At 38.4% G+C, this 25,399-nt stretch overlaps 1 protein-coding gene across 2 annotated transcripts in view; it reads left to right on the top strand.

The window, feature by feature from the left end:
- NBAS (NBAS subunit of NRZ tethering complex) overlaps positions 1 to 25,399 on the top strand; it is a 381,587-nt gene that overhangs the window by 184,258 nt on the left and 171,930 nt on the right. For both annotated transcript variants that reach the window (XM_017526040.2, XM_017526057.2), the window contains 5 exons: positions 953 to 1,065; positions 8,746 to 8,859; positions 19,398 to 19,511; positions 22,028 to 22,185; positions 23,654 to 23,743. In XM_017526040.2, the coding sequence (XP_017381529.1) occupies positions 953 to 1,065; positions 8,746 to 8,859; positions 19,398 to 19,511; positions 22,028 to 22,185; positions 23,654 to 23,743 (589 nt within the window). The remainder of the gene's footprint in view (positions 1 to 952; positions 1,066 to 8,745; positions 8,860 to 19,397; positions 19,512 to 22,027; positions 22,186 to 23,653; positions 23,744 to 25,399) is intronic.

The following is a 25,399-nucleotide window of genomic DNA, read 5'->3' as shown; positions in this document are numbered from 1 at the left end:
AATTTATTTGTAATTCCTGGGTCTAGAGTAAAAAATGTAAAAAGGACATTTACAATTTCAAAACCACAAAGAGGTTATAGACCTTTCACACTTGAATCAACAGTGGATGTGAGTGCTCAGTTGATTTAATCCTCTAGTTTTATAAGAGCAAGCTAGGCCTGTGTGTATCACTTAGTCATATGGATGTCATACTGGGGCTTGGATGCCTGCATCTCATGATCTGTGATTCTAGTATTCATGAGCCCCTTATGGCCTGATCTGTCTTTCTAGTCTTATATTCCAGTGTTCCTCTAAACACCTTTAGAGAATGAGTGTATTCATTACATGAAACATGTATTAAGTGAAGTTTCTTTGAATTTAAACAAAAATTTACTTAAAATACTCCATGGAAATCCCACATTCTTAGCTTAGCAAATCACTTTCTCCTATAGTTCATCTCAGAACTGTATATTATCAAGAGATTTCTTGTTTTTGATCAGAAAAATGTTCTCTATGCAGTTTCCTAAGTCATCTCTCATTCCTTTTGAGAGACCAAATTGTTACCAAATCAAGACATTTCTGTTTTTCCTAAAAGGGAAACTGGAAATTATCTGAATTTTATCCTTAAAAAAATTCCTTATAATCATTATGTTTGCATATATCAGTAAAAACGGCACTAAGCACAAAGTTCTCATGCTTGCTGCCATGATGGCATTAGGTACTGTGAATGTAACTGTAGGTAATTACTTCACTTCTGTGAGCTTCAGTTTTAGCTCCCTTAAAAGGCAGATAGATGATGATATTTGCCTACCTCATGGCTTGCTGTGAGGTTTAAGATAATAGAAGGCATCCAATGGAATGAATTCCTGGAATGTAGTAGATTTTTGATAAATATGTGTTGGATCTCATGTTGTTAAATATAGAAAGGTGAACATATGTTGCTTCTTTTTAAAATTTATCTAATTTCTTCTAGGTGTTGCTTACAACTGATAACAGATAGACCCCCTGCCATTCAAGAGGAGCTAGATCTTATCCAAGCTGTTGGATGTCTTGAAGAATTTGGGGTAAAGATTCTGCCTTTGCAAGGTGAGTTTTCTACTTATTGTTGCATTGTTACTAACCTGTATTGCAGTAATTTACTAGTATTCTTTTTAAGTTTTTTATAACTAAAGAGTAGCTTTGGTCATTTAATCCATAGCAGTAGATCCTGTCCGTGACCCATATTTTAAATGAAATCTCAAGTGGAAACCCAAAAGAAAAAAAATAAAGCCAACATTTTACCATAAATTTATTTTTTAAAGTTTACATTTATAACATTTAAAGAAATAACATTAGTAACAGAGCAGTGAGGCTATTGGGTAAAAACAAAAATAGATATTGGGGATTATGGGTGAGAATGTATCAGATTTATATCAGTTTTGGTAAACAATTTATTTCTATGTTTTGTTTCAGTTGTCTAGATTTATGACTATCTGAAAATAAAATTTTTTTTTTTTTGCTTGATTCAGTATTTAAATCCATCTGTGTTTTTAAAAGAGGGAATAAGAAATTTTTGTTTAGAATTTACTTACTAGAGATATCTTAATATTACTCAACTTCTTTTATTTGAATATGAAAATCACCTAGGTATCATCCCAAACAAGCATCCTGTTATGGTGTAACTTGTCTCATCTATTTATGCCGTGAGGACAGTTTGCATCTTGTGGCATACTGGACTTTACCTGACCTTCCCTGATGAGGGAGGTAGATTTGCTGTTGCTTTAAACCCAGGGCCTCAGTGCCCTAAATGAACAGATTGGCTTGTTGTGTTAGCAGTGTGCTTGACTGGCTTCCTTGTAACCTGTTATCTCTGTTCTTAACTCTGGAAATATTTGAGACTGAGAGTGTTGGAGGGTTAGCTCTTTTACAAGTTCCGTGGTATCTTCGTCCTGTGTAGTGTTTAGAGTTGGTTGGATTTTAGGGAATATGAGCAGTAGAGACATTCTCATGTTTTCAGTGGGTTTCCAATGTGGCTTTACTAAAAGTTAAAGTTTTGCATCTAAGACAAATTGATTAGGCTGGGCGCAGTGGCTCATGTCTGTAATCCTAGCTCTTTGGGACGCTGATGTAGTAGAATCACTTAAGTCCAAAAGCTTGAAATCAGCCTGGGCAACATAGTAAGACCCTGTTTCTACAAAAATTAAACAAATTAGCTGAGTGTAATGGCATGCATATGTAGTCCCAGCTGCTCAGGAGGCTAAGGTGGGAGGACTGCTTGAGCCCAGGAAGTCGAGGCTGAAGTAAACCTTGATCATGCCACTGCATTCCAGCCTGGGCAACAGAACTAGACCCTCTCTCAAAAAAAATTATTAGACTCAAAAGTCATAGTATTCTTACTTTGAATATCATTGTTTGGAAACAATTTGTACATAATTATAACTATCTTATGGTATCTTAAGTAATTTTATTTAATGCAATTGCTAAATAACTAGTAAATTTTATTCGTGTTTATAATTCATGTAATTTTCGAGCTCAGAACTTCTTAAAATTGTGAAGGTTAATTAGGTTTGCTTTTTTTAAATCCTTAAATGTCAGAAGTCATTAACTACTTCCTCCTCAAATATTTAATTCCAATTTTAGTCAAGGAAGAGTCCAGAGTACAATGAAGCTTTTGCTCTGTTTGTGTCTCTTGTTAGGGCAGGCTATTACAGATTTGACTCTGTGTGGGTGTCTGTATATCTTTGTGTGTATCTGTCTTTTACCTCCTTATTTAATTCAAACAGATTGGTATAATACAAAATAATTTTCTTACAGTCCACCCAAGTGCTACTAGATTTGAAATTATTACATTGAGCCCTTATTTTCTGTGCTGATCAATTAGCAGCATGTTTGCTGGTAATATGTGTATATCAACTGCTGGGTTTGAATACCTGCAACCAAAAGCAGTGCCCTGCTGTAGCTTCTGAGAATTTTCTGACTGAGGAGTATTTTAAGAAAGACATTTGCTTTCATGTCTTGACAGCTTTCCAGCTTGATATATTGATTTGGGGTTTCCTATTAGAATGACTGTCAGAAAACCTTCTGGATGTGAAGATGGAATGCTGCCTTTGTATACTTTTTGTTGTGTTTATCTCACAGGTGCCATTTAGGTTTTAGCTTCTTTTGTATTCATCAGTAATATTAGACAAGAAAAACAACTTGATATTTAGAAATTTATGGCTTAGGTATTTTTATTGTGGTCAGTATACATAGTTCCTTTTGTCATTTTGCTTTGCTTTGAAGCCTTCTTTGCCTATACTCCAGGAGTTGCTGTTTCTTATCAAGTAAAGGCTAGAGGTTCTAAATAAATTATAATCAACGAGTTAATTGAAAACAGGAACAGAAATAACATGTAAAAATGACTCCCTATGTGTGTCTTCTATGAAATATTTGTGTGTGTGTATGTGTGTGTATAGGTATGCTTTTCTCTTTCTTTTGGGTGTTTATGTTTATATAAACTTTTCTTAGTATTTAAATGAACAGTCTTTGAATATTTCATTTAGTCCACCTGTTCTTTCTATAATAGGGTAAGTCAGCTTTTCTGACTTACAGCATTGTAGTTAACACTCAGCCCGTAGCTACTTCTGCCACTTATTACTGGGTAACTGTGGGCAAGTTTTAACCTTCAAGTTTTCTTACTTACCAAATGGGGATGCCAATAAGAATCTTACAGAATTGCTTATAAGGACTGTCTGTACATTTATAGTGCCTGAGATATAGCAAGGGCTGTACAATATCAATGATTATTTTTGATACTTAAAGGTATTTTTAAAATAATCATAGAATTAGGGTGATCTCACCTGCCTTCTCATTCTCCCTTCCTCCTTTCTCTTCATTCCCTTTTCCTTTCTTCCGCTCCCTCCTCAGCATCTGTTCCTTCCCGTCCTTCCAGCCCTCCCCACTTTGCTTTCATTTAATAAACATAAATTTAGGCACTTACCCTACTCCAGGAACTGAAATAATGAAGGGGACAGGCATTCTATAACTTTACAGGGCTGACGCACTGATAATAAGACACAATTACCCCAGAGTGTCATGTGTGAGTTTAAATTCTTGTGCAGCCACTTTGAGCTGTTTAACCTGTGGTAACAGTATCATTGAGCTTCACATTTCTCAGATGGGAATAGTAATAAAATATTCCTTAGACAGTACCGTAAGTTATATCTGGAGAAACCTTGTATTAGGAGATTCCGTTCTTCCTAAGTATTTCTGTGAGTATGTCAGTAGGTAATAAGGTAGCTAATTTTTTTTAGGGATTTTTATGTTCCAAATATACTTTATATGTATTCACTAATTCTCAAAGTGCCCTTTGAGGTTGGGCATTGTATTAGTCTGTTTTCACGCTGCTATAAAGAAATACCCAAGACTGGGTAATTTCTGAAGGTAAGAGGTTTAATTGACTCATAGTTCTACATGGCTGGGGAAGCCTCAGGAAACTTACAGTCATGGCAGAAGGCAAATGGGAAGCAAGGATCTTCTTCACATGTCGGCGGGAAAGAGAAGGGTTTATACGAGAATGAGGAAGTGCCACATTCTTAAACCATCAGTCCTAGTAGAACTCACTCACTATCATGAGAACAGCATGGGGGAAACCGCCCCCATGATCCAGACACCTCCCACCAGGTCTTTCCCTCAGCACCTGGGGATTACAATTCAAGATGAGATTTGGGTGGGGACACAGAGCCTAACCATATCATTTCACCCCTGGCTCCTCCCAAATCTCATGTCCTCACATTTCAAAACCAGTCATGCCTCCCCTGCAGTCCCCCAAAGTCTTAACTCATGTCAGCATTACCTCAAAAGTTCAAGTCCAAAATCTCATCGGTGACAGGGAAAGTCCCTTCCACCTAGGAGCCTATAAAATCAAAAGAGAGTTGGTTACTTCCAAGATATAATGGGGGTACAAGTATTGGGATAAATGTACCCATTCCAAATGGGAGAAATTGGCCAAAACAATGGGGCCACAGGCCTGTGAAAGTCTGAAACTCAGCGGGACAGTCATTAAATCTTAGAGCTCCAAAATAATCTCCTTTGACTCTATGTCTCACATCCAGGGCACACTGATGCAAAAGATGGGCTCCTGTGGCTTTGGGCAGCATGGTGGCTCATGCCTCTAATCCCAGGACTTTGGGAGGCTGAAGTGGGTGGATTGCTTGAGCTCAGGAGTTTGAGACTAGCCTGGGCAACATGATGAAACCCTGCCTCTATTTTTAAAAAATTAAAAAATTAGCCAGGCTTTGTAGTGCATGCCTGTAGTCCCAGCTACTTGGGGTGCTGAGGCAGGAGGATCGCTTGAGCCTAGGAGATTGAGGCTGTAGTGAGTTGAGATTGTGCCACTGCACTCAAGCCTGGGCAACAGAGCAAGACCCTATCTCAAAAAAAAAAAACAAAACAAAAAACAAAAACAGAAACAAAACCATGCCCTCCAAGGTGGTATTGTTTCCAATGTTCAGATGATGAAATCAAGGAACAGAGGGTTTAAGTAACTGTCTTAGGGTTGTCCAGCTAGTTAGAGGTGGAGCCAGAATTCAAACCTAGGTAGCCTGGCTCAAGAACTTGCATTTGTACCAGTAGACAATACTCTACTAAGGAAGAGATGTGAGAGTAAAAGATTCTTTGAGAAGGAAACTTACCCTTTCACTGGCCAGCTAAGTGTTTGACTCCTGTCTATTACATCCTGGCCTACACAATTCAGATTTGTATAATACTTCCCCAACATCGCTAGTAACTTCATATGTTGTAGATCTTTGTTGCCATTACTGAGCGTCTGAAATTGATATTTCACATCTATCGTTTGAGAGGCATTTACTACCCATGCCTTCTAAGATTGTGATGAATCTGTTTTGATATATAGGTAGGTGGTTAGAAAATACTTTTTACATCTGAGACATGTGCACGTGTGTACAAGTGTGTGTGCATGTGTGTGTATGTATACATGGGTTTTATAGGTTTTTAAAAAATCTTTCGAGATATATTTATGATTTCTACTGGAAAATTAGGTTATCTTTAATTATTAAAAGGTGCATACATGCATATCTTTTTCATGTTCATTCATTCAATTTGGAAAGGAATTTTAGAAGTTGAACATTTCCTTCTTGGAAAGATAATAATATCTAGGGCTTGTATTTACTTAACTGAGAATTCACATTTTGAAATATAATTAAGCAGGTCCTAAATCAGCAGAAAAAGGGAACTGGTATAGTGATTGTCCAGAGGATCAGAAAATACATAAGTAAATAAAGTAAAAAGTCATTTGAACATGGTAATTGCAGTCTATTAGAATCCTGCTCTCCAAATTTATTTAATGTACTTCAAATATTAGTAGTATGCATTGCTTAGGGCAAGTGGAGACAAATAATCAAACTTGAGTGTTCCATTAAATGAAAGGTTAGAGAAAATGATGATCCATTACTATGTGTAGTTTCAGTTCTCCACCTTGATTTTATTGCGCTAGAAAAAGAGTGGTAAGGAAATCCGCTTAGTAGAATTATTGATGCTAGAGTTTCTCTTAGAAGAATACAAGAATTCATCAGCAAAGCCATAAAAGCAGCTATGAAAACTCCGGCATTTTTCATATGTGAAATGCTGATAATATCTGCAACAAGTTTTGTTTTGAAAATCAAATTAGAAACATGTAAAAAGTACCTATCTCGTAATTATCATATGTTACTGAATCTGGAAAAAGCCCCGTAAAATAGTAGTGGATATTGAGGAAAAAACCCACAATTTTTTTTATTGTGATAAGGCATGGAAAAGTTTGAGTTACTATATTAGTGAGTTTTTACGATTGTGCTGTAGTGAAAAACTCAGAATCTTCACACTGTGTGATAACAGGCTTATTTCCTGCTCACACTCATGTCCACTTTGGTGAGCCGCAGCACCGCCCATGAGACCCGGCATTCTCACAGTAGAGGGGAAAGCTCGGGAGTGGAATTCCATGATGACTCTTGGCAGCTTTCACTCAGAAGTGCATGTATCATTTTCACTCACATTAATTGCCTATAGATGTCATAGGGCCAAGTCTCATGTTACTGAAGCAGGAATTTGGGATATGAATAGTTGCAGTGGACAATTGGGAAGAGTAATACAGTTTGCAGAAGCTATACTCAGATTGTAGGTATTAGCAATGGTGATTTTGAAGGAAGGAACTGAAGAGTACATTTCCTTTATATTTTATAGTAAAGGCTACTCACAGCAGAATTATTGTTGTTAATATATAAATACTCATTTTAAGAGAGTCTGTACTTTAGGAAACACACTGAAGTATTTAGCAATAAGGACAAATGTTATTTGCAACTTATTCTCAAATGGTTCAGAAAAAATAAATGTGTATGTATATTTATGTGTAACTATTTGTGTATATATGCACATGTATAAATAATTTTGTATATATATTTATGTGCATATCTTTGTACATGTATAAGCATTTGTGCATATACATATTTGTGTGTAAATATACAGAGGAAGGAAGCAGGGAGAGTGTGCATGCATGATTGCACATGGACATATGTGAAGGCACAAATCATTAATAGTTTGTTGATAATTGGTTACTCTCAGCAAAGAGTACAGAGGATTTCTTTGTACTTTCCTTGCACCCTTTCATAAGATTAAAAACCTTTCATAACATTGCAAACTTTCATAACATTAAATTGTAATACATTCTTCCCCCCAAAAAAGCCCTTTCCAGAGAAAAAACACCACCTCTTCTCTTTATCTCCCCAATTCCTGGCCCCTCTCACCCATGTGGAAGTTTTGAGAGAACACAGGATATATGGAGAACAGTCACAGATTTAGGAAAGGATAAAGGACTGAAGGTGTGAAAACATATAGTGAGCCAGGTTGAATTCTGGTCCCATCACTTTTTCAGTGACCTTTGCCAAAGTATTTAACCTTTCTACATGTCAGTTTCTTCTCTTGAGGATAATAATAGCTGCCTTCTATTAAAAAGAGTTTGCTGTGTAGGGTTAGTATACATAAAGCACCCCCAATAGTGCCTGAGACATATTTCCTATTCCTTTCACATCAGCTGTTATTATCGTAGTTGCTGCAATTATTGGGGACCAGCGTCCCTGGCAGTGCCATGTTTCTTAAAGGCTGCCATCTCTACTGTAAATAAGTACTGTTTGTTCCTAAAATATACGTGATACGCTTTGTCGAATTTTTTTTTAATATGATTTTCATTTCTTCATAGTTTGAATTGGTTTGATCAGACATGTTTTATTTTTCTAATATCCAGTTTATGTGAGAAAATTGGGCTTATTTTTGAAGGAAGTTTAATAAGTTGGAACAGTAAGCACTTTGAAGACTCCTGCCCTCCAAACTGGGGTGATGAGTGGAGTTAGCAAATAGATATTTGGGGCAAGGAATGGGGCTTAGGGAGTGAGGTGTGAGGGGGCTGGCATAATACTAAGTATATGAAGTTTTTAGAGGCAAATACTGTCTTGTTTAAATTTTTCCCTAAGTCCTGAAATGGTACGTAAAACAGTGACACAGTTTTTTCTAGTTTCAGATTAACAATTCATTTCCTGTGCTTCAGAAGTTTGGTTATAAAGAAAAGATCAATGTTGTACATTATTTACTCAGAAGCAATAATAATTTTGCGGTTTGTAAAATGCGACTGTTACTTTTACTTAAGTCTCGTTCATCTGAAGCCTTACACAGTTTTCATTTTTTTGGTTGCCTTACATTAGGAAGGACACTAACACCCTTTTGTGATGTCTGTCTTTTTAACATGTCTTTCTTTTGTAGTGCGATTGTGCCCTGATCGGATCAGTCTTATCAAGGAGTGTATTTCCCAGTTCCCCACCTGCTATAAACAATCCTCCAAGCTTCTGGGTCTTGCTGAGCTACTGAGGGTTGCAGGTAAGTCTTGAGTGCTAAACTGCAGAATTAAGCTTTCTGTGTTATTCTTGACGTCATTATAGGAGAATAGCAGGATATATATTTAAGGTGTCAGAAGAAAATCTTTTTTATTAGATGGGGTCTCACTCTGTTGCCCAGGCCGGAGTGCAGTGAAATCCTCCTGCCTCAGCATGTCAGCTAGCTAGGAAGAGCATCTTTGGGCAAGGATTAGTATTTTCTAGAAAAATTGGCATGTTAGAAAAATGTGCCAATATTGAGCTTATGGGACGATCTGTCCTTTACATGAAGACAGGCTTATTCAGGGTACCTCAAAGTGGTTGTGAGGTCAGGAGCAGACGTCAGTGTTGCCATTTGTAACCAGAAAGCCTGCATATAAAACAAGCCAGCCTTACCAGTTCACCTTCAGTGTCTAAATTTGGTTTTATATGTTTGATCCTGAACAATTGCCAGAAAACTTTATGCATTTACTATTTGGTGGGGCTTTCATATATTTTATCTCATTTAATCATCTCATAAATGATGTTGATTTTGGTATTCTCATTTTGCAAGGGAAGTTAGGGGTGAGAGAAGTTACATATCTTGCCCAGTAGGGTTAAGTAGCAGGCTTTGGCCTTGGCTTTTAAGGAAAGTGTTTTTGACTCTACATTTCATATTTCCTTAGCTACATTGTTCTGCTCACCAGTCTTTTTAATACTTTTTTTTTAATATTTAATTTTGTCTTATGCTGATTTCTGCAAGAACAGTTGTTGGTCATTTGGTTGTATAAGCAGTGGTTTGAATTACATTCATCTAAGCCATGTGTATATATGTAACATATTTAATGGACTAAATGTTTTAAAATTCTAATATGTAGGACTCGTAAGGTCTCTAGTTTCAGTAAATCGTGTGTGTCATTTATCCTTTTCTAGTCTGTGTGAAGTTGTCTTTATCTTAATCAGCATCTTTACCTTCGGACTTGCAGTAGACTGGAAATGTGATGGTAGTGTGACTGGGGCCAGTCATCCATTATAAGACATCTGGGATGAATGAGGAGAACGGATGTGCAGTCAGAACACTGATTCAGGTTCTAACTGTGCCACACATTTGCTAAGTTACTTTAGTTCCATTTTCTGCCTCTGGAAAATAAGAAGGATACCCCCTTTCTTTACCCGTGAAGGTATGAGAGACCCAAATGAGTTAACGCATGTGAAAGCACTCTGCAAACTCTGAAGCACTCTCATCATCAGGGAAGAATTCCACAAGGATCCAGGCCGCAGAAGCTAACAAAGCAGCTCAGAGGTGCCATATGCATTTTTATGTCCCTACTAGGATTTGTTTCCTTTTTTGTCTCTGTGACTTGTTGACATAGTAACAGGAATACCTGTGGTCTTGGCAATCTATATTAATTTTTAATGGGAAGAGAGAAAGTAATATTTCTCTGCTAGGTACTGTGGATACAAAATTCTGTTACACATAGCTCCTGCCCTCTGAGAATTTAGACTCTTTGAGAACTAGGGAAACAAGTAATTATGCTGCTGACATAGGATATGATCATAGTGCGTGGCTTCCATAAACAAATATTAGGAGACTCGAAGAAAAGCTATGCTAATTTTTGCCTGGGGAATTAAGAAAGGTATCAGAAAGCAGGTGGCCTTCACCTTATAGAGGGTTTTGGTTATCTGTCAACGGCTCTGTGAACCACCCAAAAGCTGGTGGCTTAAACAACAACCATTTATTTTTCTCTCTCCAGAAAAAGAGAAAAGAGATTTTCTCAATCTCTTCTGGAGATTGGGTTCGGCTAAGCCAGTCATGGTCTTTTATGAAATTGCATCAAATTGTGACTGGGGATGGACTCATTTCAAAGGCTGCGTTACTTACATGTCTGGGCACTTGGGCTGGGAAGAATTAAATAGCTGGGGACTGATACAGAACCTTACAGGCATCTCTTCTTTCTGTGATTTCTCCTCGTAGTTTTTCCATTTGATGGTCTCAGCGTACCCAGACTTCCATCTTGTTGGCTTAAGGCTCCTGGAGTCAGTGTTCCAGGAGAAAACAGCAAAATTTTCTTTTTTTTATTTTTATTTTTGAGATGGAGCTTCACTTTTGTTGCCCAGGCTGGAATGCGATGGCACCATCTTGGCTCACTACAACCTCTGCCTCCGGGGTTCAAGTGATTCTCCTGCCTCAGCCTCCCAAGTAGTTGAGATTACAGGCATGTACCACTATGCCCAGCTAATTTTGTGTTTTTAGGAGAGACAGGGTTTTGCCATGTTGGTCAGACTGGTCTCGAACTCCTGACTTCAGGTGATCCATCCGCCTCGGCCTCCCAAAGTGCTGGGATTACAGGCATGAGCTACGATGCCCAGCTGCTTCAAGGCATTTTCTAATCTAGCCTTGGTATTTGGGCAGCTTCATTTCCAGTGTACTTTATTCCTAGATGCAGTTACATAGACCTTGCCAACTTCAAGGGGAATATTAACAGACCCCTCACCTAAAGGCTTTAATAAGGCTGAGGCTTATCTTTCTAAGATGGCTTATTCACATGGCTCTTTGCCAGGGGTCTCAGTCCTTTATGGCTGTTGGTAAGAGGCCTCAGTTTCTTGCTACGTGGAATTCTCCATCAGGCCTCTTGAGCATTCTCTCAACGTAGCAGCTGGTTTCTCCTAGAGCGATTTGATTCACAAGAAAGCAAAGAGGAAGGTGTAATGCCTTTTATGATGTGGTCTTAGAAGTCACACACCATCACTTCCACCTTATTTGTGGGGGTAAATCACCAAGACCAGCCCTTTGGTTGTATTTTTCATTTAAACCACCTGTTCAGATTGGAACTTTCTTGAATTAAAAACAGCTACATAACTTTGAACTTTAAGATAACTGGCACATCTTTACGTAAAAGTTTGCATTAATAACAATACTCATTTTATGCTTTCATACTTAGTTCCTTCTTACTGTATCCTTTATAGGCAGAAATAGGAATCTCATTTGGAGAGTGAGGAAATAGGAATAGAGAAAAGTGAAATCATTATTGAGGATTTCATAGTTAAGAGGTTTTAAGTTAAACCCTTTACTCGTATTCTGTTTCCACCTTTTTTGACACTATGTAATAATAATCAGTGGACTTTATTGTCCTTCATTTCATTCACAAGACCTTTGCATCTGGCTGTTTTCACGGACTTCAGCAGATTTTACCACATCTCAAATCAAAAATTAATTCATGTAATATTAAAAGGGATGTATCCAAATGAGGTTATGAATGGGATTGAGTAATTTAGATACTTGGTCTGTTAGTCATGACTCAACCAGAGTAGCAGAAACTGTAGGAGATATACATGTTAGGGGCTTCACTATGGGGAATGGGCTTTGACTTCCCTGGGGATTGGCTAAGCAAGTCTGAAATCTACAGGCAGGAAGAGAAGATCAGGAGCAGGAGGGAACTCTATGGACATGGCCTGAAGCTGCCATTCACAGGTGGGAATCTCTCCCCAACCGCCAGCTCTTTTTTTATTTTATTACTTCCTTTTTTTGGTTTTTGTTTACCGAAACCAGGTCTCATTATTTTGCCCAGGCTGGTTTTGAACTCCTGGGCCCAAGCAGTTCACCCATTGCAGCCTCCCAATGTGTTGGGATTAGGCATGAGCCACTGGGCCCGGCCTCATCTCTTTCTTTCTTTCTGGAAAACCTCAGCCTCTTTAAAGCCTTCCCTGCAGTTCAGTCAGACGCACCAGGATTATCTAGGATAAGTTTCTTTACATAAAATCAGCTGAGTACTGCCTTTAATTATATCTGCAAAATACCTTCACAATACCATCCAGATTAGAGCTTGTGGCCTATAATGTTTTTATGTGTCAGCAGCTGACACATAAAAACATTATAATCTGGACTTTTCATTTTTAATTTAGTGTATTGTGAAGAAATGCAAACATTTCAAGATTATTAGGTAGGAAATAGGTTTTATATTGTGTGATAGGCACACTTATTATAGAGAAACATTACATATTATTCCATTTCCAATATAATATGTTACTGTTACTAAATCATGTGTGTTATTCCAATAATAGGTTTATGAATCTCAGTACTACATCATCCCTTTTTAATAATTAATTTACTCAGAGACAGAGCCTTGCTCTGTTGCCCTGGCTGAAGTGCGTGGCATGATCATATCTCACGGTAATCTTGAACTCTTGGGCTCAAGGAATCCTTCTGCCTCGGCCCCCTGACTAGCTAGGACTATAGGCATGTGTCACCATGCCAAGCTAATTAAAAACATTTTTCTTCTTCTTTTGTGTGTGTAGAGATGAGGTCTTGCTATGTTGTCCAGGTTGGTATTGAACTCTGCCTCAAATGATTCTCTTACCTCAGCCTCCCAAAGTGCTAAGATTACAGGAATAAACCACCGTGTGTGGCCCTAGAATCTTTTTAGACTAGATCAGGCCGATACTTGCCTTGGATTTTATTTAAGCATCTGAAGCATATAAAGAAGGTGGATAGGGACATATTTTAAAAGTTTTATTCAACCCTTTCTGTAATATGTTTGCCTTTTCCTCGAAATCAAATTATAGCTTAGAAAATCAAGGGCCCTATACATATTTTCTTTTTTTTCCTAGAAACATTAAAAATAATTTTAAGGCTCTTTAAAATATGGAATATTTTAGGTTTTTGTTCTTTTTAGCCTAAATATCCAAATTACATTGTATTTCTTTTGTAACTGATTTATTTGTTTTATAATTGAAAATAACATTTCAAATTTAATCTATGCCATTTTTTTGTTTTTGTTTTTTTGGGGCTGAGTCTCACTCTGTCACCCAGGCTGGAGTACAGTGGCAGGGTCTCAGCTCATAGCAGCCTTTCTGCCTCCTGGGTTCAAATAATTCTCATGCTTCAGCCTCCCGAGTAGCTGGGATTACAGGCATCCGCCACCATGCCCAGCTAATTTTTGTATTTTTAGTAGAGATGTGATTTCACCATTTTGGCCAGGCTGGTCTTGAACTCCTGACCTCAAGTGATCTACCCACCTCGGCCTCCCAAAGTGCTGGGATTACAGGTGTGAGCCACTGTGCCTGGCCTCTGTGCCTGTTTTATTGATCATTTACAGTCAAGTACTGCACAGCAATGGTACATGGCATTTTGGTCAACAACCATCTCATATGCAATGGTGGTTCCATAAGATTAAAATGGAGCTGAGAATTCCTGTTGCCTAATGACATCAGCCATTATAACGCATTAATCACCTTTTTGTGGTGATGCAGATGTAAACCTTCTATACAGTAAGTTGTATGAGTTTGCCACATATGATTATGTTGGTAAATAATTCTTGGTAAAGATACTAAATGATTGTGTTACTTCCTTATATACTTACCGTACTACATATATTTACTATACTATGTTATTTTCAAAGGTGTGCCTCCTATTGATAAAAGAAAAAAGTTAACTGTAAAATAGCTTCAGGTCCTTCAAGAGGGATTCCAGAAGGCATTGATATTATAGGAGATGATAGCTCCATGTTTTGTGGCCCCCGAAGGCATCCCAGTGGGACAAGATGTGGAGGTGGAAGAAAGTGGTATTGATGTCCTGACCCTGTGTTAGGCTAGACTAATGTTGTGTGGTTGTGTCTTAATGTTAAACAAGAAAAATTTAAAAAATGGAAAAAAAAAACAAAAAGTAAAGCCTTGGCATGGTGGCTCAGGCTTCTGACCCCAACACTTTGGAAAGTTGAGGCAAGTGAATCACTTGAGGCCAGGAGTTGGACACCAACCTGAGAAACATAGTGAAATCCTGTTTCTACAAAAAATAAAAATAAAAAATGTCCTGGGTGTGATGATGTATGCTTGTAAGGCCTAGTTACTTAGGGTGCTGAGACAGGAGGCTGCCTTGGGCCAAAGCGTTCATGAGGTTACGGTGAGTTGTGTAACTGTTGATCATGCTATTACACTCCAGCCTAGGCGACACAGTGAGATTCTGTTTTTGTTTGTTTGTTTGTTTTGAGACAGTCTCGCACTGTCGCCCAGGCAGTAGTGCTGTGGCGCGATCTCAGCTCACTCACTGCAGTCTCCGCCTCCTGAATTCAAGCAATTCTGCGCCACCACGCCCAGCTAAATTTTTTTTATTTTCGGTAGAGACAGGGTTTCACCATGTTGGCCAGGATGGTCTTGATCTCCTGACCTTGTTATCTGCCTGCCTCAGCCTCTCAAAATGATGGGATTACAGATGTGAGCCACCATTCCCAGCCTGTTTTTTTTTTTTTTTTTAAGTTATGGTAACCTGTAGTTAACTTATTACTGAAGAAAGAAAAATATTTTTTACTAAATTTCCTGTAGCCTCAGTGTAGAGTGTTTATAAAGTCTGCAGTAGTGTACAGTCATACCCTGGCCTTCACATTCACTCACCACTCAACAAACTGACTCACCGAGAGCAACCTCCAGTCCTGTAAACTTCATCCATGGGAAATGTCCTATATAGACGTACCATTTTTTTTTTATCTTTTGTACAATATTTTTACTGTACTCTTTCTATTTTTAGATACACAAATCCTTACTATTGTGTTCCAGTTGCCCATAGTATTCAGTACAGAAACGTGCTGTACAGATTTGCAGCCTACTAGTAGTAGGCTATACAATATAGCCTAGGTGTGTGGTAGGTTATACCATTTAAGTGCACTCTGTGATATTTGCACAAGATGGAATTGCCTAATGACACATTTCATAGAATGTATTCTCCTTGTTAAGCAAATCATGACTGTAGTTTTTTGAGCCTCTCTATTATGTGCCTGACTTGATGCTGGGTATTGCACATCCAACTGTGAATCAACCCCTGTCTGCAAAAAGCTTACATTTTAATAAATAATATCGATTATTAAAAAAATCACCACAATTTTTATGTTATATTAGCCTACTATTGAAATAAATTATTTTTAAGAGAGTGGAAAGTAAAGGAATATGTTGCAAGGGCAACTAAAATCTGTATTTTAGGTAAAGAAATAACATGTAAAATATTTTTAAACATATTTTTGGGAAATAATTTTAGATCTTTCTTTTACCATGAGCTGAATTGTTTTGTGCATTTTTAGACTCTAGAAACTTACTCTGATAAATAAAAGATTAGTAATGTCAGTGAAACTATAAACTTACTCTGTGTTTTTTTTACCCTTTATATTTGTCATTTAAGAACACGCAAAGGGGAAAATACTTTTAAAAGACATAGCAAAAATATTTCAAGTCCCTGTTGGGAGGAAAACTTTCTCTTCACCTACTTTGTGTCAAATGGTTGGTTGGGAGCTTGTGAATTAGTTGACAGTGGAAAGGAGAAAAACAAAATTTTTTTTTGCATTTGCATGCAGAAGTCAGTTAGTGACTAATAACTCTTGAAGAGCAAGAAGTAAGGTTTATATACCAACTTAACAAAAAGGGGGATGGGATGGGAGGGCCTAGAGCTTCAGTGGGAAAGTATAGAAGGTTCTGTTGGGCTTTTTGATACTAACTGACAGTCTTTATGCCACCTGCATTCTCAGAAAACTCTTGTGGAGGGGGTTTAATTGCCGTTATATTTTAGGGAGACTCTGCTTTATTCAGATAAGATAAATTCAGTTAGGATTTCTTTCTGCATCTTCTGTAGCTCAAATGTTTTCACTTTGAAATAACTTGTACCAGAACTGTGATCCCTTGAGCCCAAATTATTTTCATTCTGTCAGCCTTTATAAGGGAAAAAAAGTCAAACATTTTTGTTTAATTTAATGTAGGTAGTGTGTTGGCTGGCACAGCAATATTGTGGTTCTTGCAGATGACAGGCTGTTTGGCTCCTCATGTAATAAAAATTAACACAAGCCCAGTGTGGTGATTCACTCCTGTAATCCCAACATTTTGGGAGGCCAAGAGAGGTGGATTGCTTCAGTCCGGGAGTTCAAGACTGACCTGGGCAACATAGCAAGACCCTGTCTGTACAAAAAGTAAAAAAGTTAGCCAGGTTTGGTGGTATGTTCCTGTAGTCCCAGCTACCCTGGAGGCTGAGTTGGGAGGATTGCTTGAGTCTGGGAGGTCGAGGCTGCAGTGAGCAGTGATAGTACCACTGCATTCCAGCCTGGGGCAGCAGAGAGAAACCCCATCTCTAAATAAATAAATACACACTCATGTGCACTCTCTCTCTTTCTCTCTCTGTCTCCCTCTCTCTCTCTCTCTCTCCCCCCCTCTCTCCCCCTCTCTCTCCCCCCCACCCCCCTTCTCCCCTCCCCCATGCCTGGGCAACAGAGAGAAACCCCATGTCTAAATAAATAAACAAACAAACAAACACACCCCACACACACACGCCCTCCCTCCCCCGCCGCCCCCCCAGCCTGAGCAACAGACAGAAACCCCATCTCTAAATAAATAAATAAACACACACACAAATACACACACACACACTCCAGCCTGGGCAACAGAGAGAAACCCCATCTCTAAATAAATAAATAAACACACACATACACACACACACACACACACACACACTCACTCCAGCCTGGGCAACAGAGAGAACACACACACACACACACACACACACACGGACAAGCAGTTTGAGAGAACATACACAAACACACACACACACACACACACACACACCACACACACACACACACACACACACACACACACACACACACACACGGCCAAGCAGTTTTCCCAGACAAGGCTTTTGTTTTAGGGCTTGTAGTCAAGCACATGGGAGGCAGAGGCACAAGGACTCTCGGTAGAGTCCCTGAAAAAGCAAGTAGGGATTTTTTGTTGTTGTTTTTAGGCAAATGGCAGGAATTGATATCTGGGTAAAGTATGCCGGCTGCGCCGGGCAGCACAGGTGGCGGGTAGGGTATGCAGTGTATTTGGTGGCCATAGTTACCTTAAGTAATGGGTCACTTGGTGGTCTGGCTGGTGGCAACAGGCTGCAAATCCGTTTTCCAGCTTTTGTTCCTCAGGAGAGATGCTCCACAACCGTGGTTTGGTATTTAGATTTTCTTAAGTCCATTTCCCAGAATTCTTTAAGTTTTAAAAGACATGGTTAAACATGATGAGAGCACAGAAGAATGGCCATTCTCTCTGTGTGACGAAAGCCCCAGGGTTAGTGGGTATATTGCCGGCAAGGTAGTGGTGTGGGTTTTGTGATCAGTTGGACAAGAGAAGAAAAAAGAAAAAAATACATGAAGGGGGAGCCATATCCCCTTCCTATCCATATCATGGTGATTCTGTTTACACAGGGTAAAGTTGATAGTAAAAGACTTGCTTTAAGATAATATAATTCATAATATAAATCATATTTTTCATCTCCATTTTGATATACATACATCTGTGTGATTGAGATCCATGGGTGCTGATGCATATTTAAATGAGAGTCTGAGGCATGAGGATCGCTTGAGCGCAGGAGTTTAAGACCAGCCTGGGCAACGTAGGGAGACCTGTCTCTTCAAACAGACAAACAAAAAACGTTAAGAGTGACTCTGCACTATAGGTATAGGGACTACTGCAATGGAATTTTGCAGTAAGAGAGAAATTGGGCTTGTTAAAAGTAAGCTTATCACATTAAAACTTGAAATAGTTTATTTTCAGCAGACAGCAAATCGCGAATCAGGCAGCACCAAAATGAAAGTGGTTTAGGGCTCCAGTGAGTGGGTGCAATGCGAGCATTTTATAAGGTGTTTGTGGGCAAAGAAAATACTTGATTGGTTAATGTGGATAGTCCCTAGTTAGAGGATAGTTGGTTGTTTCTGATGGGTTAAACTTGTTTTATTTTATTGTTTCCATTGAGTTGGATTTTACTTATGTTGGGACCTAAGTGGAGGCAGATGGAAAATTACAAAGAAGAATCATCAAGAGTAAGGAGGCATTCTGGTTAAACCACCTAACGGGGTACAATTTCTTGCCTGAGGGCTGGCCAGGGTGACCAGATACCATCTGGGGGTTGATGGCAGGGATGAGGGATTTGATCAGATATCAGGGATGACCAGATATCCAGAGTAGGGGATTCTCGCTACAGCTGACAGCAGAATTTTTGCTAAAATTGGGCTCTCAAGGATATGTCCAAGGACAGGGCCCAGTAATCTCAGTTGAGCCCAGTGAGAATTTGTTAAGGAACAATCTTTTCAGTGCTCTGGACAGTGTTTGTATTTCGATTTCTAAATAGTAATCGAATTTTTAAGAGGAGAAGTTTATTGCTGCATTATCTTCATCCATTGACTTAATTTTTCAAGCCCCTTTTATAACATGCTTTCTTTTGGAAACATAGATTTTCTTCTCTTTCCCTTACCCTGGTAATACCAAGACTTTTTTGTAGGGCTTCAAACTACTCTGATTTCGGACTTTCTGGTTTGTGTATTTTAATTAGGAACTAATATTAATTATTGATCTCCTAGAAGACTGATAGCTAATTCTATGCTTTATAACTGGATTGAAAGGTCAAAGCAACTTTTTCCTCTCATCATTTGAAATCAGTTCAATCTCTCTGCTTTATTTTTGAAGTAATTTGAAAGACAGTGTTAACAAGCTCTTCTGTCAATTGATGTTGCTTGTCATAATCATGAAGTCCTTTGTTTGGACTTACAGGTGAGGATCCAGAAGAAAGGCGAGGACAGGTTCTGATCCTTTTAGTGGAGCAGGCACTTCGCTTCCATGACTACAAAGCAGCCAATATGCATTGTCAGGAGCTGATGGCCACAGGTGAGCAGCTTATTTAACACTTCGTTCATGTCCTGTTTATGGGATGAATAATGGAAAAGGTCTGTTATGAAATCGATTGACCTGATTGGTGGGCCAGCCATGTTGAGGCTTGAGATGCATTTTATGAGCATTGGTAAGTATATGTGCTATGCACTTGTATGTTAATACAAACATTTTAATGGATTGAGGCATATTTTATTTGAGATTTTGGTTGCTTTCCTAGTCCCTACTGAAAACATGCTCATCATTTAAAAATAATTTTCTGTAAAATATTTTAATGCCATTTCCTATATTTGTTATCTAAGAGAAAATCTAAATTTTTAGATTGTTTACAGTTTGTGTCGATAGTCAATATTTCCATTCTTTAATTTTTTTTTAAAGATAGTGTACTAGTTCGTTCTCACACTGCTATAAAGAAATATCTGAGGCTGGGTAGTTTATAAAGGAAAGAAGTTTAATTGGCTCTTGGTTCTGCAGGCTGTACAGGAAGCATGGCAGCATCTGCCTCCCGGAAGGCTTCAGGAAGCTTCCACTCATGGTGGTGGTGGGGGGCGGGCTACACACTTTTAAACAAGCAGATCTTACAAGAACTCACTATCACAACAACAGCACCAAGTGGATATGGTGTTAAATGATGAGAAATTGCCTCCATGATCTACTTACTTCCCATCAGACTCACCTCCAGCATTGAGGATTGCCTTTCACATGAGGTTTGGTTGGGGACACAAATCCAAAGCATATCAGAGAGCATAGTGCTTTTCAAAGTAATGTTGAGAAATTGGGAAGTGTTTTGCACCTCTAAAATTCTTTATATTGAAATTCAGATTCAAGTCTCTGCAGGATAATCAGATTTTATGGTAGAATAATTCCTCATTTAAAGAACACATTCTTCAGTGTGATAAGCTTTGTTTTCTTTTGTTTTTAATCATGGACTCTGTACTAAATTGTCAACTTTCCATGGCTGTGCTTGAATATGTGAAGGCCCAAACACATCTTTCTACCCACTATCAGTGCATTAACAGGGAGTGGTTAAAATGCAGGACTTCACTTCATGATGACTCATGGAGGTCTGCATCAGTGATTTGTGCAACTTTTGCATGTGTACTGTTAAAGAAAACATTATTCTGACATTTGTTAACAACAGCAAGGACTATTTTGATGGGTATGAAGGCCACTGCAATAGGGGAGAGAGATTGGACTCAACTCTGCATACAACAAGGACAGCTGAGCATTTGTAGCAAACAGGCTAACTGAAGGGTCAGTGGATGGACAATCACTAAGAGGAGACAGCAAGGGCAGGGGGATCATTGCTAAAATGGTTTAGTAGGAACTTGCTGAAGGCTGGCCAGGATGCTCAGATATCACGGCTGAGGGATGAGTAATTTGATCAGCTCTTGAGAGTTTGAGGATTCTGGCTAAACTGACTTAGCAGGATTCTTGCTAAAACTGGAGGATGCAGGCCTAGCAAGGCTGGGGGCCAAGGTTGAGGCCTAGTTGAGAAGAGGGCTCAGGGTAGTCAGATTTAAGTTTGGTCACAGAGAGGATCTTTGGCTTTATTTCCATGAAAACATTTAAAACTGTAGACAGATACTCAATATTTTACCACCTCAGCATTAGCAAATTGTTTTCATAAACAAGCTGTGTTCCATCATATTAACCAAGTGATTTTGCAACATTAAATTTGGGATAACTATGGCGCTCTGTGAAAATGTACTGATCTAAATTATTTATTTGGAGAGCTTTATAATAATTTTATACTGGTAAAAGTAATATCTGAATTAATTTTTACTTCACATATTTAGAAAAAACTATTTTGGACTTAGGCAAATAGGCCTACTTTTAGCCTGGAATGCCTTCAAATAAGAATAAAAATGTATTTTAAGAATTCAGAGTATAATGGATAGGAAAAAGATCCCTACTGGGAGTTTAGGGGTGATTCGGTCACTGTCCTTAGATGTCTGTCTTCATCTATAAAGTGAGTGATTCTGTGTGGGGTTCTATCATAATGTCTCTTTTTCTGCACTTCACAGTTTACATGTGCTTTCAAATACAAATGTTACTTAATTCCTTCAACAACACAAGAGGAAGGTGTTATTATTGTCCTTTTGTAGTAGGAAAAGTATTGTGATACTTTTGATGCTTTCTTAAGCTCTCTCACAAAGGCTAAGTAGCAGGGTTGGACCAGGCTCCCAAGTCTTCTGAATTCAGATGGCCGTCTTTTTAACAGAACATCAAATCTCAGTAGATTATTTGCATTTTTTGTAAGTTAATCTAAAATTTAACAGAGTTTGTCAGAAACATTTGGCTGGAGTAGCACTGAGCTTTCTGGATAATAAACCACCCTAATCTTTGTTTTCTAGCTTAGATTCTTTTGTGTTTCTAATGTGTCACTAATGACTATGATATTGCTCTGGTACCCCAAGACCTAAACAGGAAGCCATTGCATTTGTCATCTTACAATGAATAGTCTTCATCTTTTGGGAATCTTTTTTTTTTTTTCATTGCCAATTTTGCAGGTTATCCTAAAAGCTGGGATGTTTGTAGCCAGTTAGGACAATCAGAAGGTTACCAGGACTTGGCCACGCGTCAGGAGCTCATGGCTTTTGCTTTGACACATTGCCCTCCTAGCAGCATTGAACTTCTTTTGGCAGCTAGCAGCTCTCTGCAGACAGAAGTAAGTGCTCTCAGTAAAGGAAATCCTAACCTGTATGAAGTGCATGTTGTTGGGTGTGTGTATCTGAGATGTGTGGTCTTTTTTTTTAAATTGTATGAGAATTTTCATTTATGGAAGAAAACTAGATCATCACTTACGGAAAAGGGGCATGAAAATATTAGGATATAACATAATGTTGCTGGCTTTATAACAGCAAGGTAGAAAGAATACAAGACAGCCTTGAATTAGAAAGTAATATTAGGAAATTAATTATTAGAAATAATGGGGAAAGTTAGTGTTGTGAATTAAACATATGTTAAATGGTCATGCCAAATATATCTGAAATCATATGAGTTAAAGCCAGTGGAGCAACCATTTTCTTAAGGATCCTCTGGAAATTGGGAATTGGGGTAGGCTTTGGTTAGGGGGATGCTAAATTTCCTAAAATTCGCAGGATAGATCCGCATAGGGGAGGATAGCACCCCTGTTGAGAAACACTGTTAAAAGTATGAGGAGATTCTAGAATTCACATTTTCATTCCTTAATCATTCTCTTACAGTTGGTAGCAGTCAGGCAGACATGAACAAAACAGGAGAGGGCCCCCACACCCCCCCAGGAAAGTCAGGCGACCATCAGATGGGTCAGGCAGTTGTCACACTGCCTCTCTAAAATAATAATTGGTTGCAGCCAGCACCAGGGAAAGACAGTTTCCCTGTAGATAGAAAAAAACCCTGAAACTGGTGATCAGCAGCTTCCAAGTAAGATCTCAGGAGTTAGCCAGTGAGTTCAAGCATGTTCACTAACAGCCAAAATGGTGCAGTGTAATTGGCATGTGACCTTTGAGAGCATGCCACCGGAGAAGGGAAGAACGCCTCAGGTGAGCATGCGTTCAACTCCAGTAAACACACTGCGCGTGTTCCCATCCCAAGCGCCAGCAGGCTATTGCACGTGTGAACAACCCACCCCAAGGGAAAAATCAGGAGATAAGGGACACAAGAACCCAGAAGTATGCCGACATATAAAACTCTAACTCTAGGTCAAACCCCGCACTTGTCCTTCAAATCCCTCACTCAGGCCTCTTCCGAGTGCATCTTCCGTCCTTTCATTCCTGCTGTAAAGCTTTCCAGTAAACTTTCACTCTTGCTCTAAAACTCACCTTGGTTTATTTTTCTACCTTATGCCTCTCAGTCAAATTTTTTCTTCTGAGGAGGTAAGAATTGAAATTGCTCCAGACTGGAACATGTACACTGCCTGTAACAATTCATTACATTATGTGTCAGTTTTTTTCACATTTGATCCCCACTTCTGAAACTGTTGCATCCTTTTGAACCTGTTTGTGAAGTCCTGAAGTAAGCCTGTTACCAAAACTAATCATTATGAAATAGTAATTTTGTCCTTAAAAATACTATAAAAATTTTAAGCTTATATTGTGATGAAAAGCAAATATAAAAACATAACTCCTTTACAACATAGCCTATTCTTGTTTTAGATTCTTTATCAAAGAGTGAATTTCCAGATCCATCATGAAGGAGGGGAAAATATCAGTGCTTCATCATTAACTAGTAAAGCAGTACAAGAGGTAAGTTAAAATGAGGGAGAGGAATTTGAAAGGTGGCTGAGAGTGGAATAAAATGAGATTACCTAACCTTGTGGATGAGAGGGATTTTGTGTATGTGTGTGCAGACCACTTTTCTTTTGAGTTTTTGTTTGTGTGTATGTGTGAAATATAACATTCATATAGAAAAGTATACAAAAAATGTTTAGCTCAATAAATTATTATAAAGAAAACACCCATAAAACTACAGGTAAAGAAACAGTACCTAACCACCTTCCAAAAACTCTTCTTATTTAACTACTTTTCTTTTCTTTTTTTGAGATGAAGTCTCATTCTTTTGCCAGACTGGAGTGCAGTGGCATAATCTTGGCTCACTGCAACCTCCACCTCCTGGGTTCAAGTGATTCTCCTGTCTCAGCCTCCCAAGGAGCTGGGATTACAGGTGAGCACCACCACACCCAGCTAATTTTTTGAATTTTTAGTAGAGCTGTGGTCTCACCACATTGGCCAGGCTGGTCTTAAACTCTTGACCTTTAGTGATCTGCCCTCCTCAGTCTTCCAAAGTGTGTGGATTACAGGTGTGAGCCACTGTGCCCTGCCTTCTGTATTTCATTTCTAACCTTTCTCTCCCCTTCCAGAAATCACCATTTTCCTGCGTAATCTTGATAACCGATTTTTGTGATTTTTGTTCTTGTTTTAAATAGTTTTGATGCATACCATATATACCCCCAATATGATAGTTTAGTTTTGCGTGTTTTTGTATTTTATAGTAATAGTTATACTTAATGTTATGTTTGTGAGATCCATTCATGCTGTGTATATGTAGTTTATTCATTTTTATTGCCATGTAGAAATTAATTTTGGTATCCATAGTAACAGTTTTTTCATGTGAACATTGACATTGGTTTGCTTTCAACTTGGGTGACTAAAAATAATGTGACTGTCATCATTTGTACATATCTGAAGTGTACATGGACAAACAGTTCTCTCAGGCATGCATCTAGCACTGGAAATGTAGGTTGTGAGATATGTATATAATTCAACCTAAACAGATAATGCCGATGTTTTTCTAAAGTTGTTTTGCCAATTAGACTTTGAACAGTAGTGTACAGGATTGCAGGTTAGTCCAATCCAGGATGTTGCTATTGTTGGTTTCCTAAATTTTGCCTGGTATCCTAAGTGTTTAATGATATCTAATTGATTGATTTATATTTTCTGATTACTAATGAGATGGAGATAGTGCAGGAGAGATCTTCTTTTGTAAGGTACTTGTTCAGTTCTCTTCTCATTTTCTGTTGGAGTTTTGCTCTCTTCCTTTTCCTCATTGAGATTCTTGTGAATAAAATTGTCTGAACCAGGTAAGTATATATGTGTTTCAGGATCTTCCATCCTGGAAGAGAAAGAAGGGAGAGTATCCCCCAACACCTGTCTTCTTTTGGTCAGTGTTTGCCCCAGGGAATTTAACTTTTCGTGATTGTTTCCAGAAACATAGAATTAGCATTTTTAGATCAAAGATAGTAGTCCAGTTTCTGACATCTCAGCTAGATAAATTAAGACATGATGAATCTCTATATAGATTGGTTTTTCATGAGATTCCATCAAATGATAAGCTTCACTTTCACAGTGTAAAATGTCATTTGTTTTTCTTGTAACTATTTTGGAAGACACCTATTGTGGTAA

Source organism: Cebus imitator, unplaced genomic scaffold (assembly GCF_001604975.1).
Source record: "Cebus imitator isolate Cc_AM_T3 unplaced genomic scaffold, Cebus_imitator-1.0 Scaffold1, whole genome shotgun sequence".
NCBI lineage: Eukaryota > Metazoa > Chordata > Mammalia > Primates > Cebidae > Cebus > Cebus imitator.
Note: the sequence above shows the minus strand (reverse complement) of the source record. Positions and strands in the feature narration are given on the sequence as shown.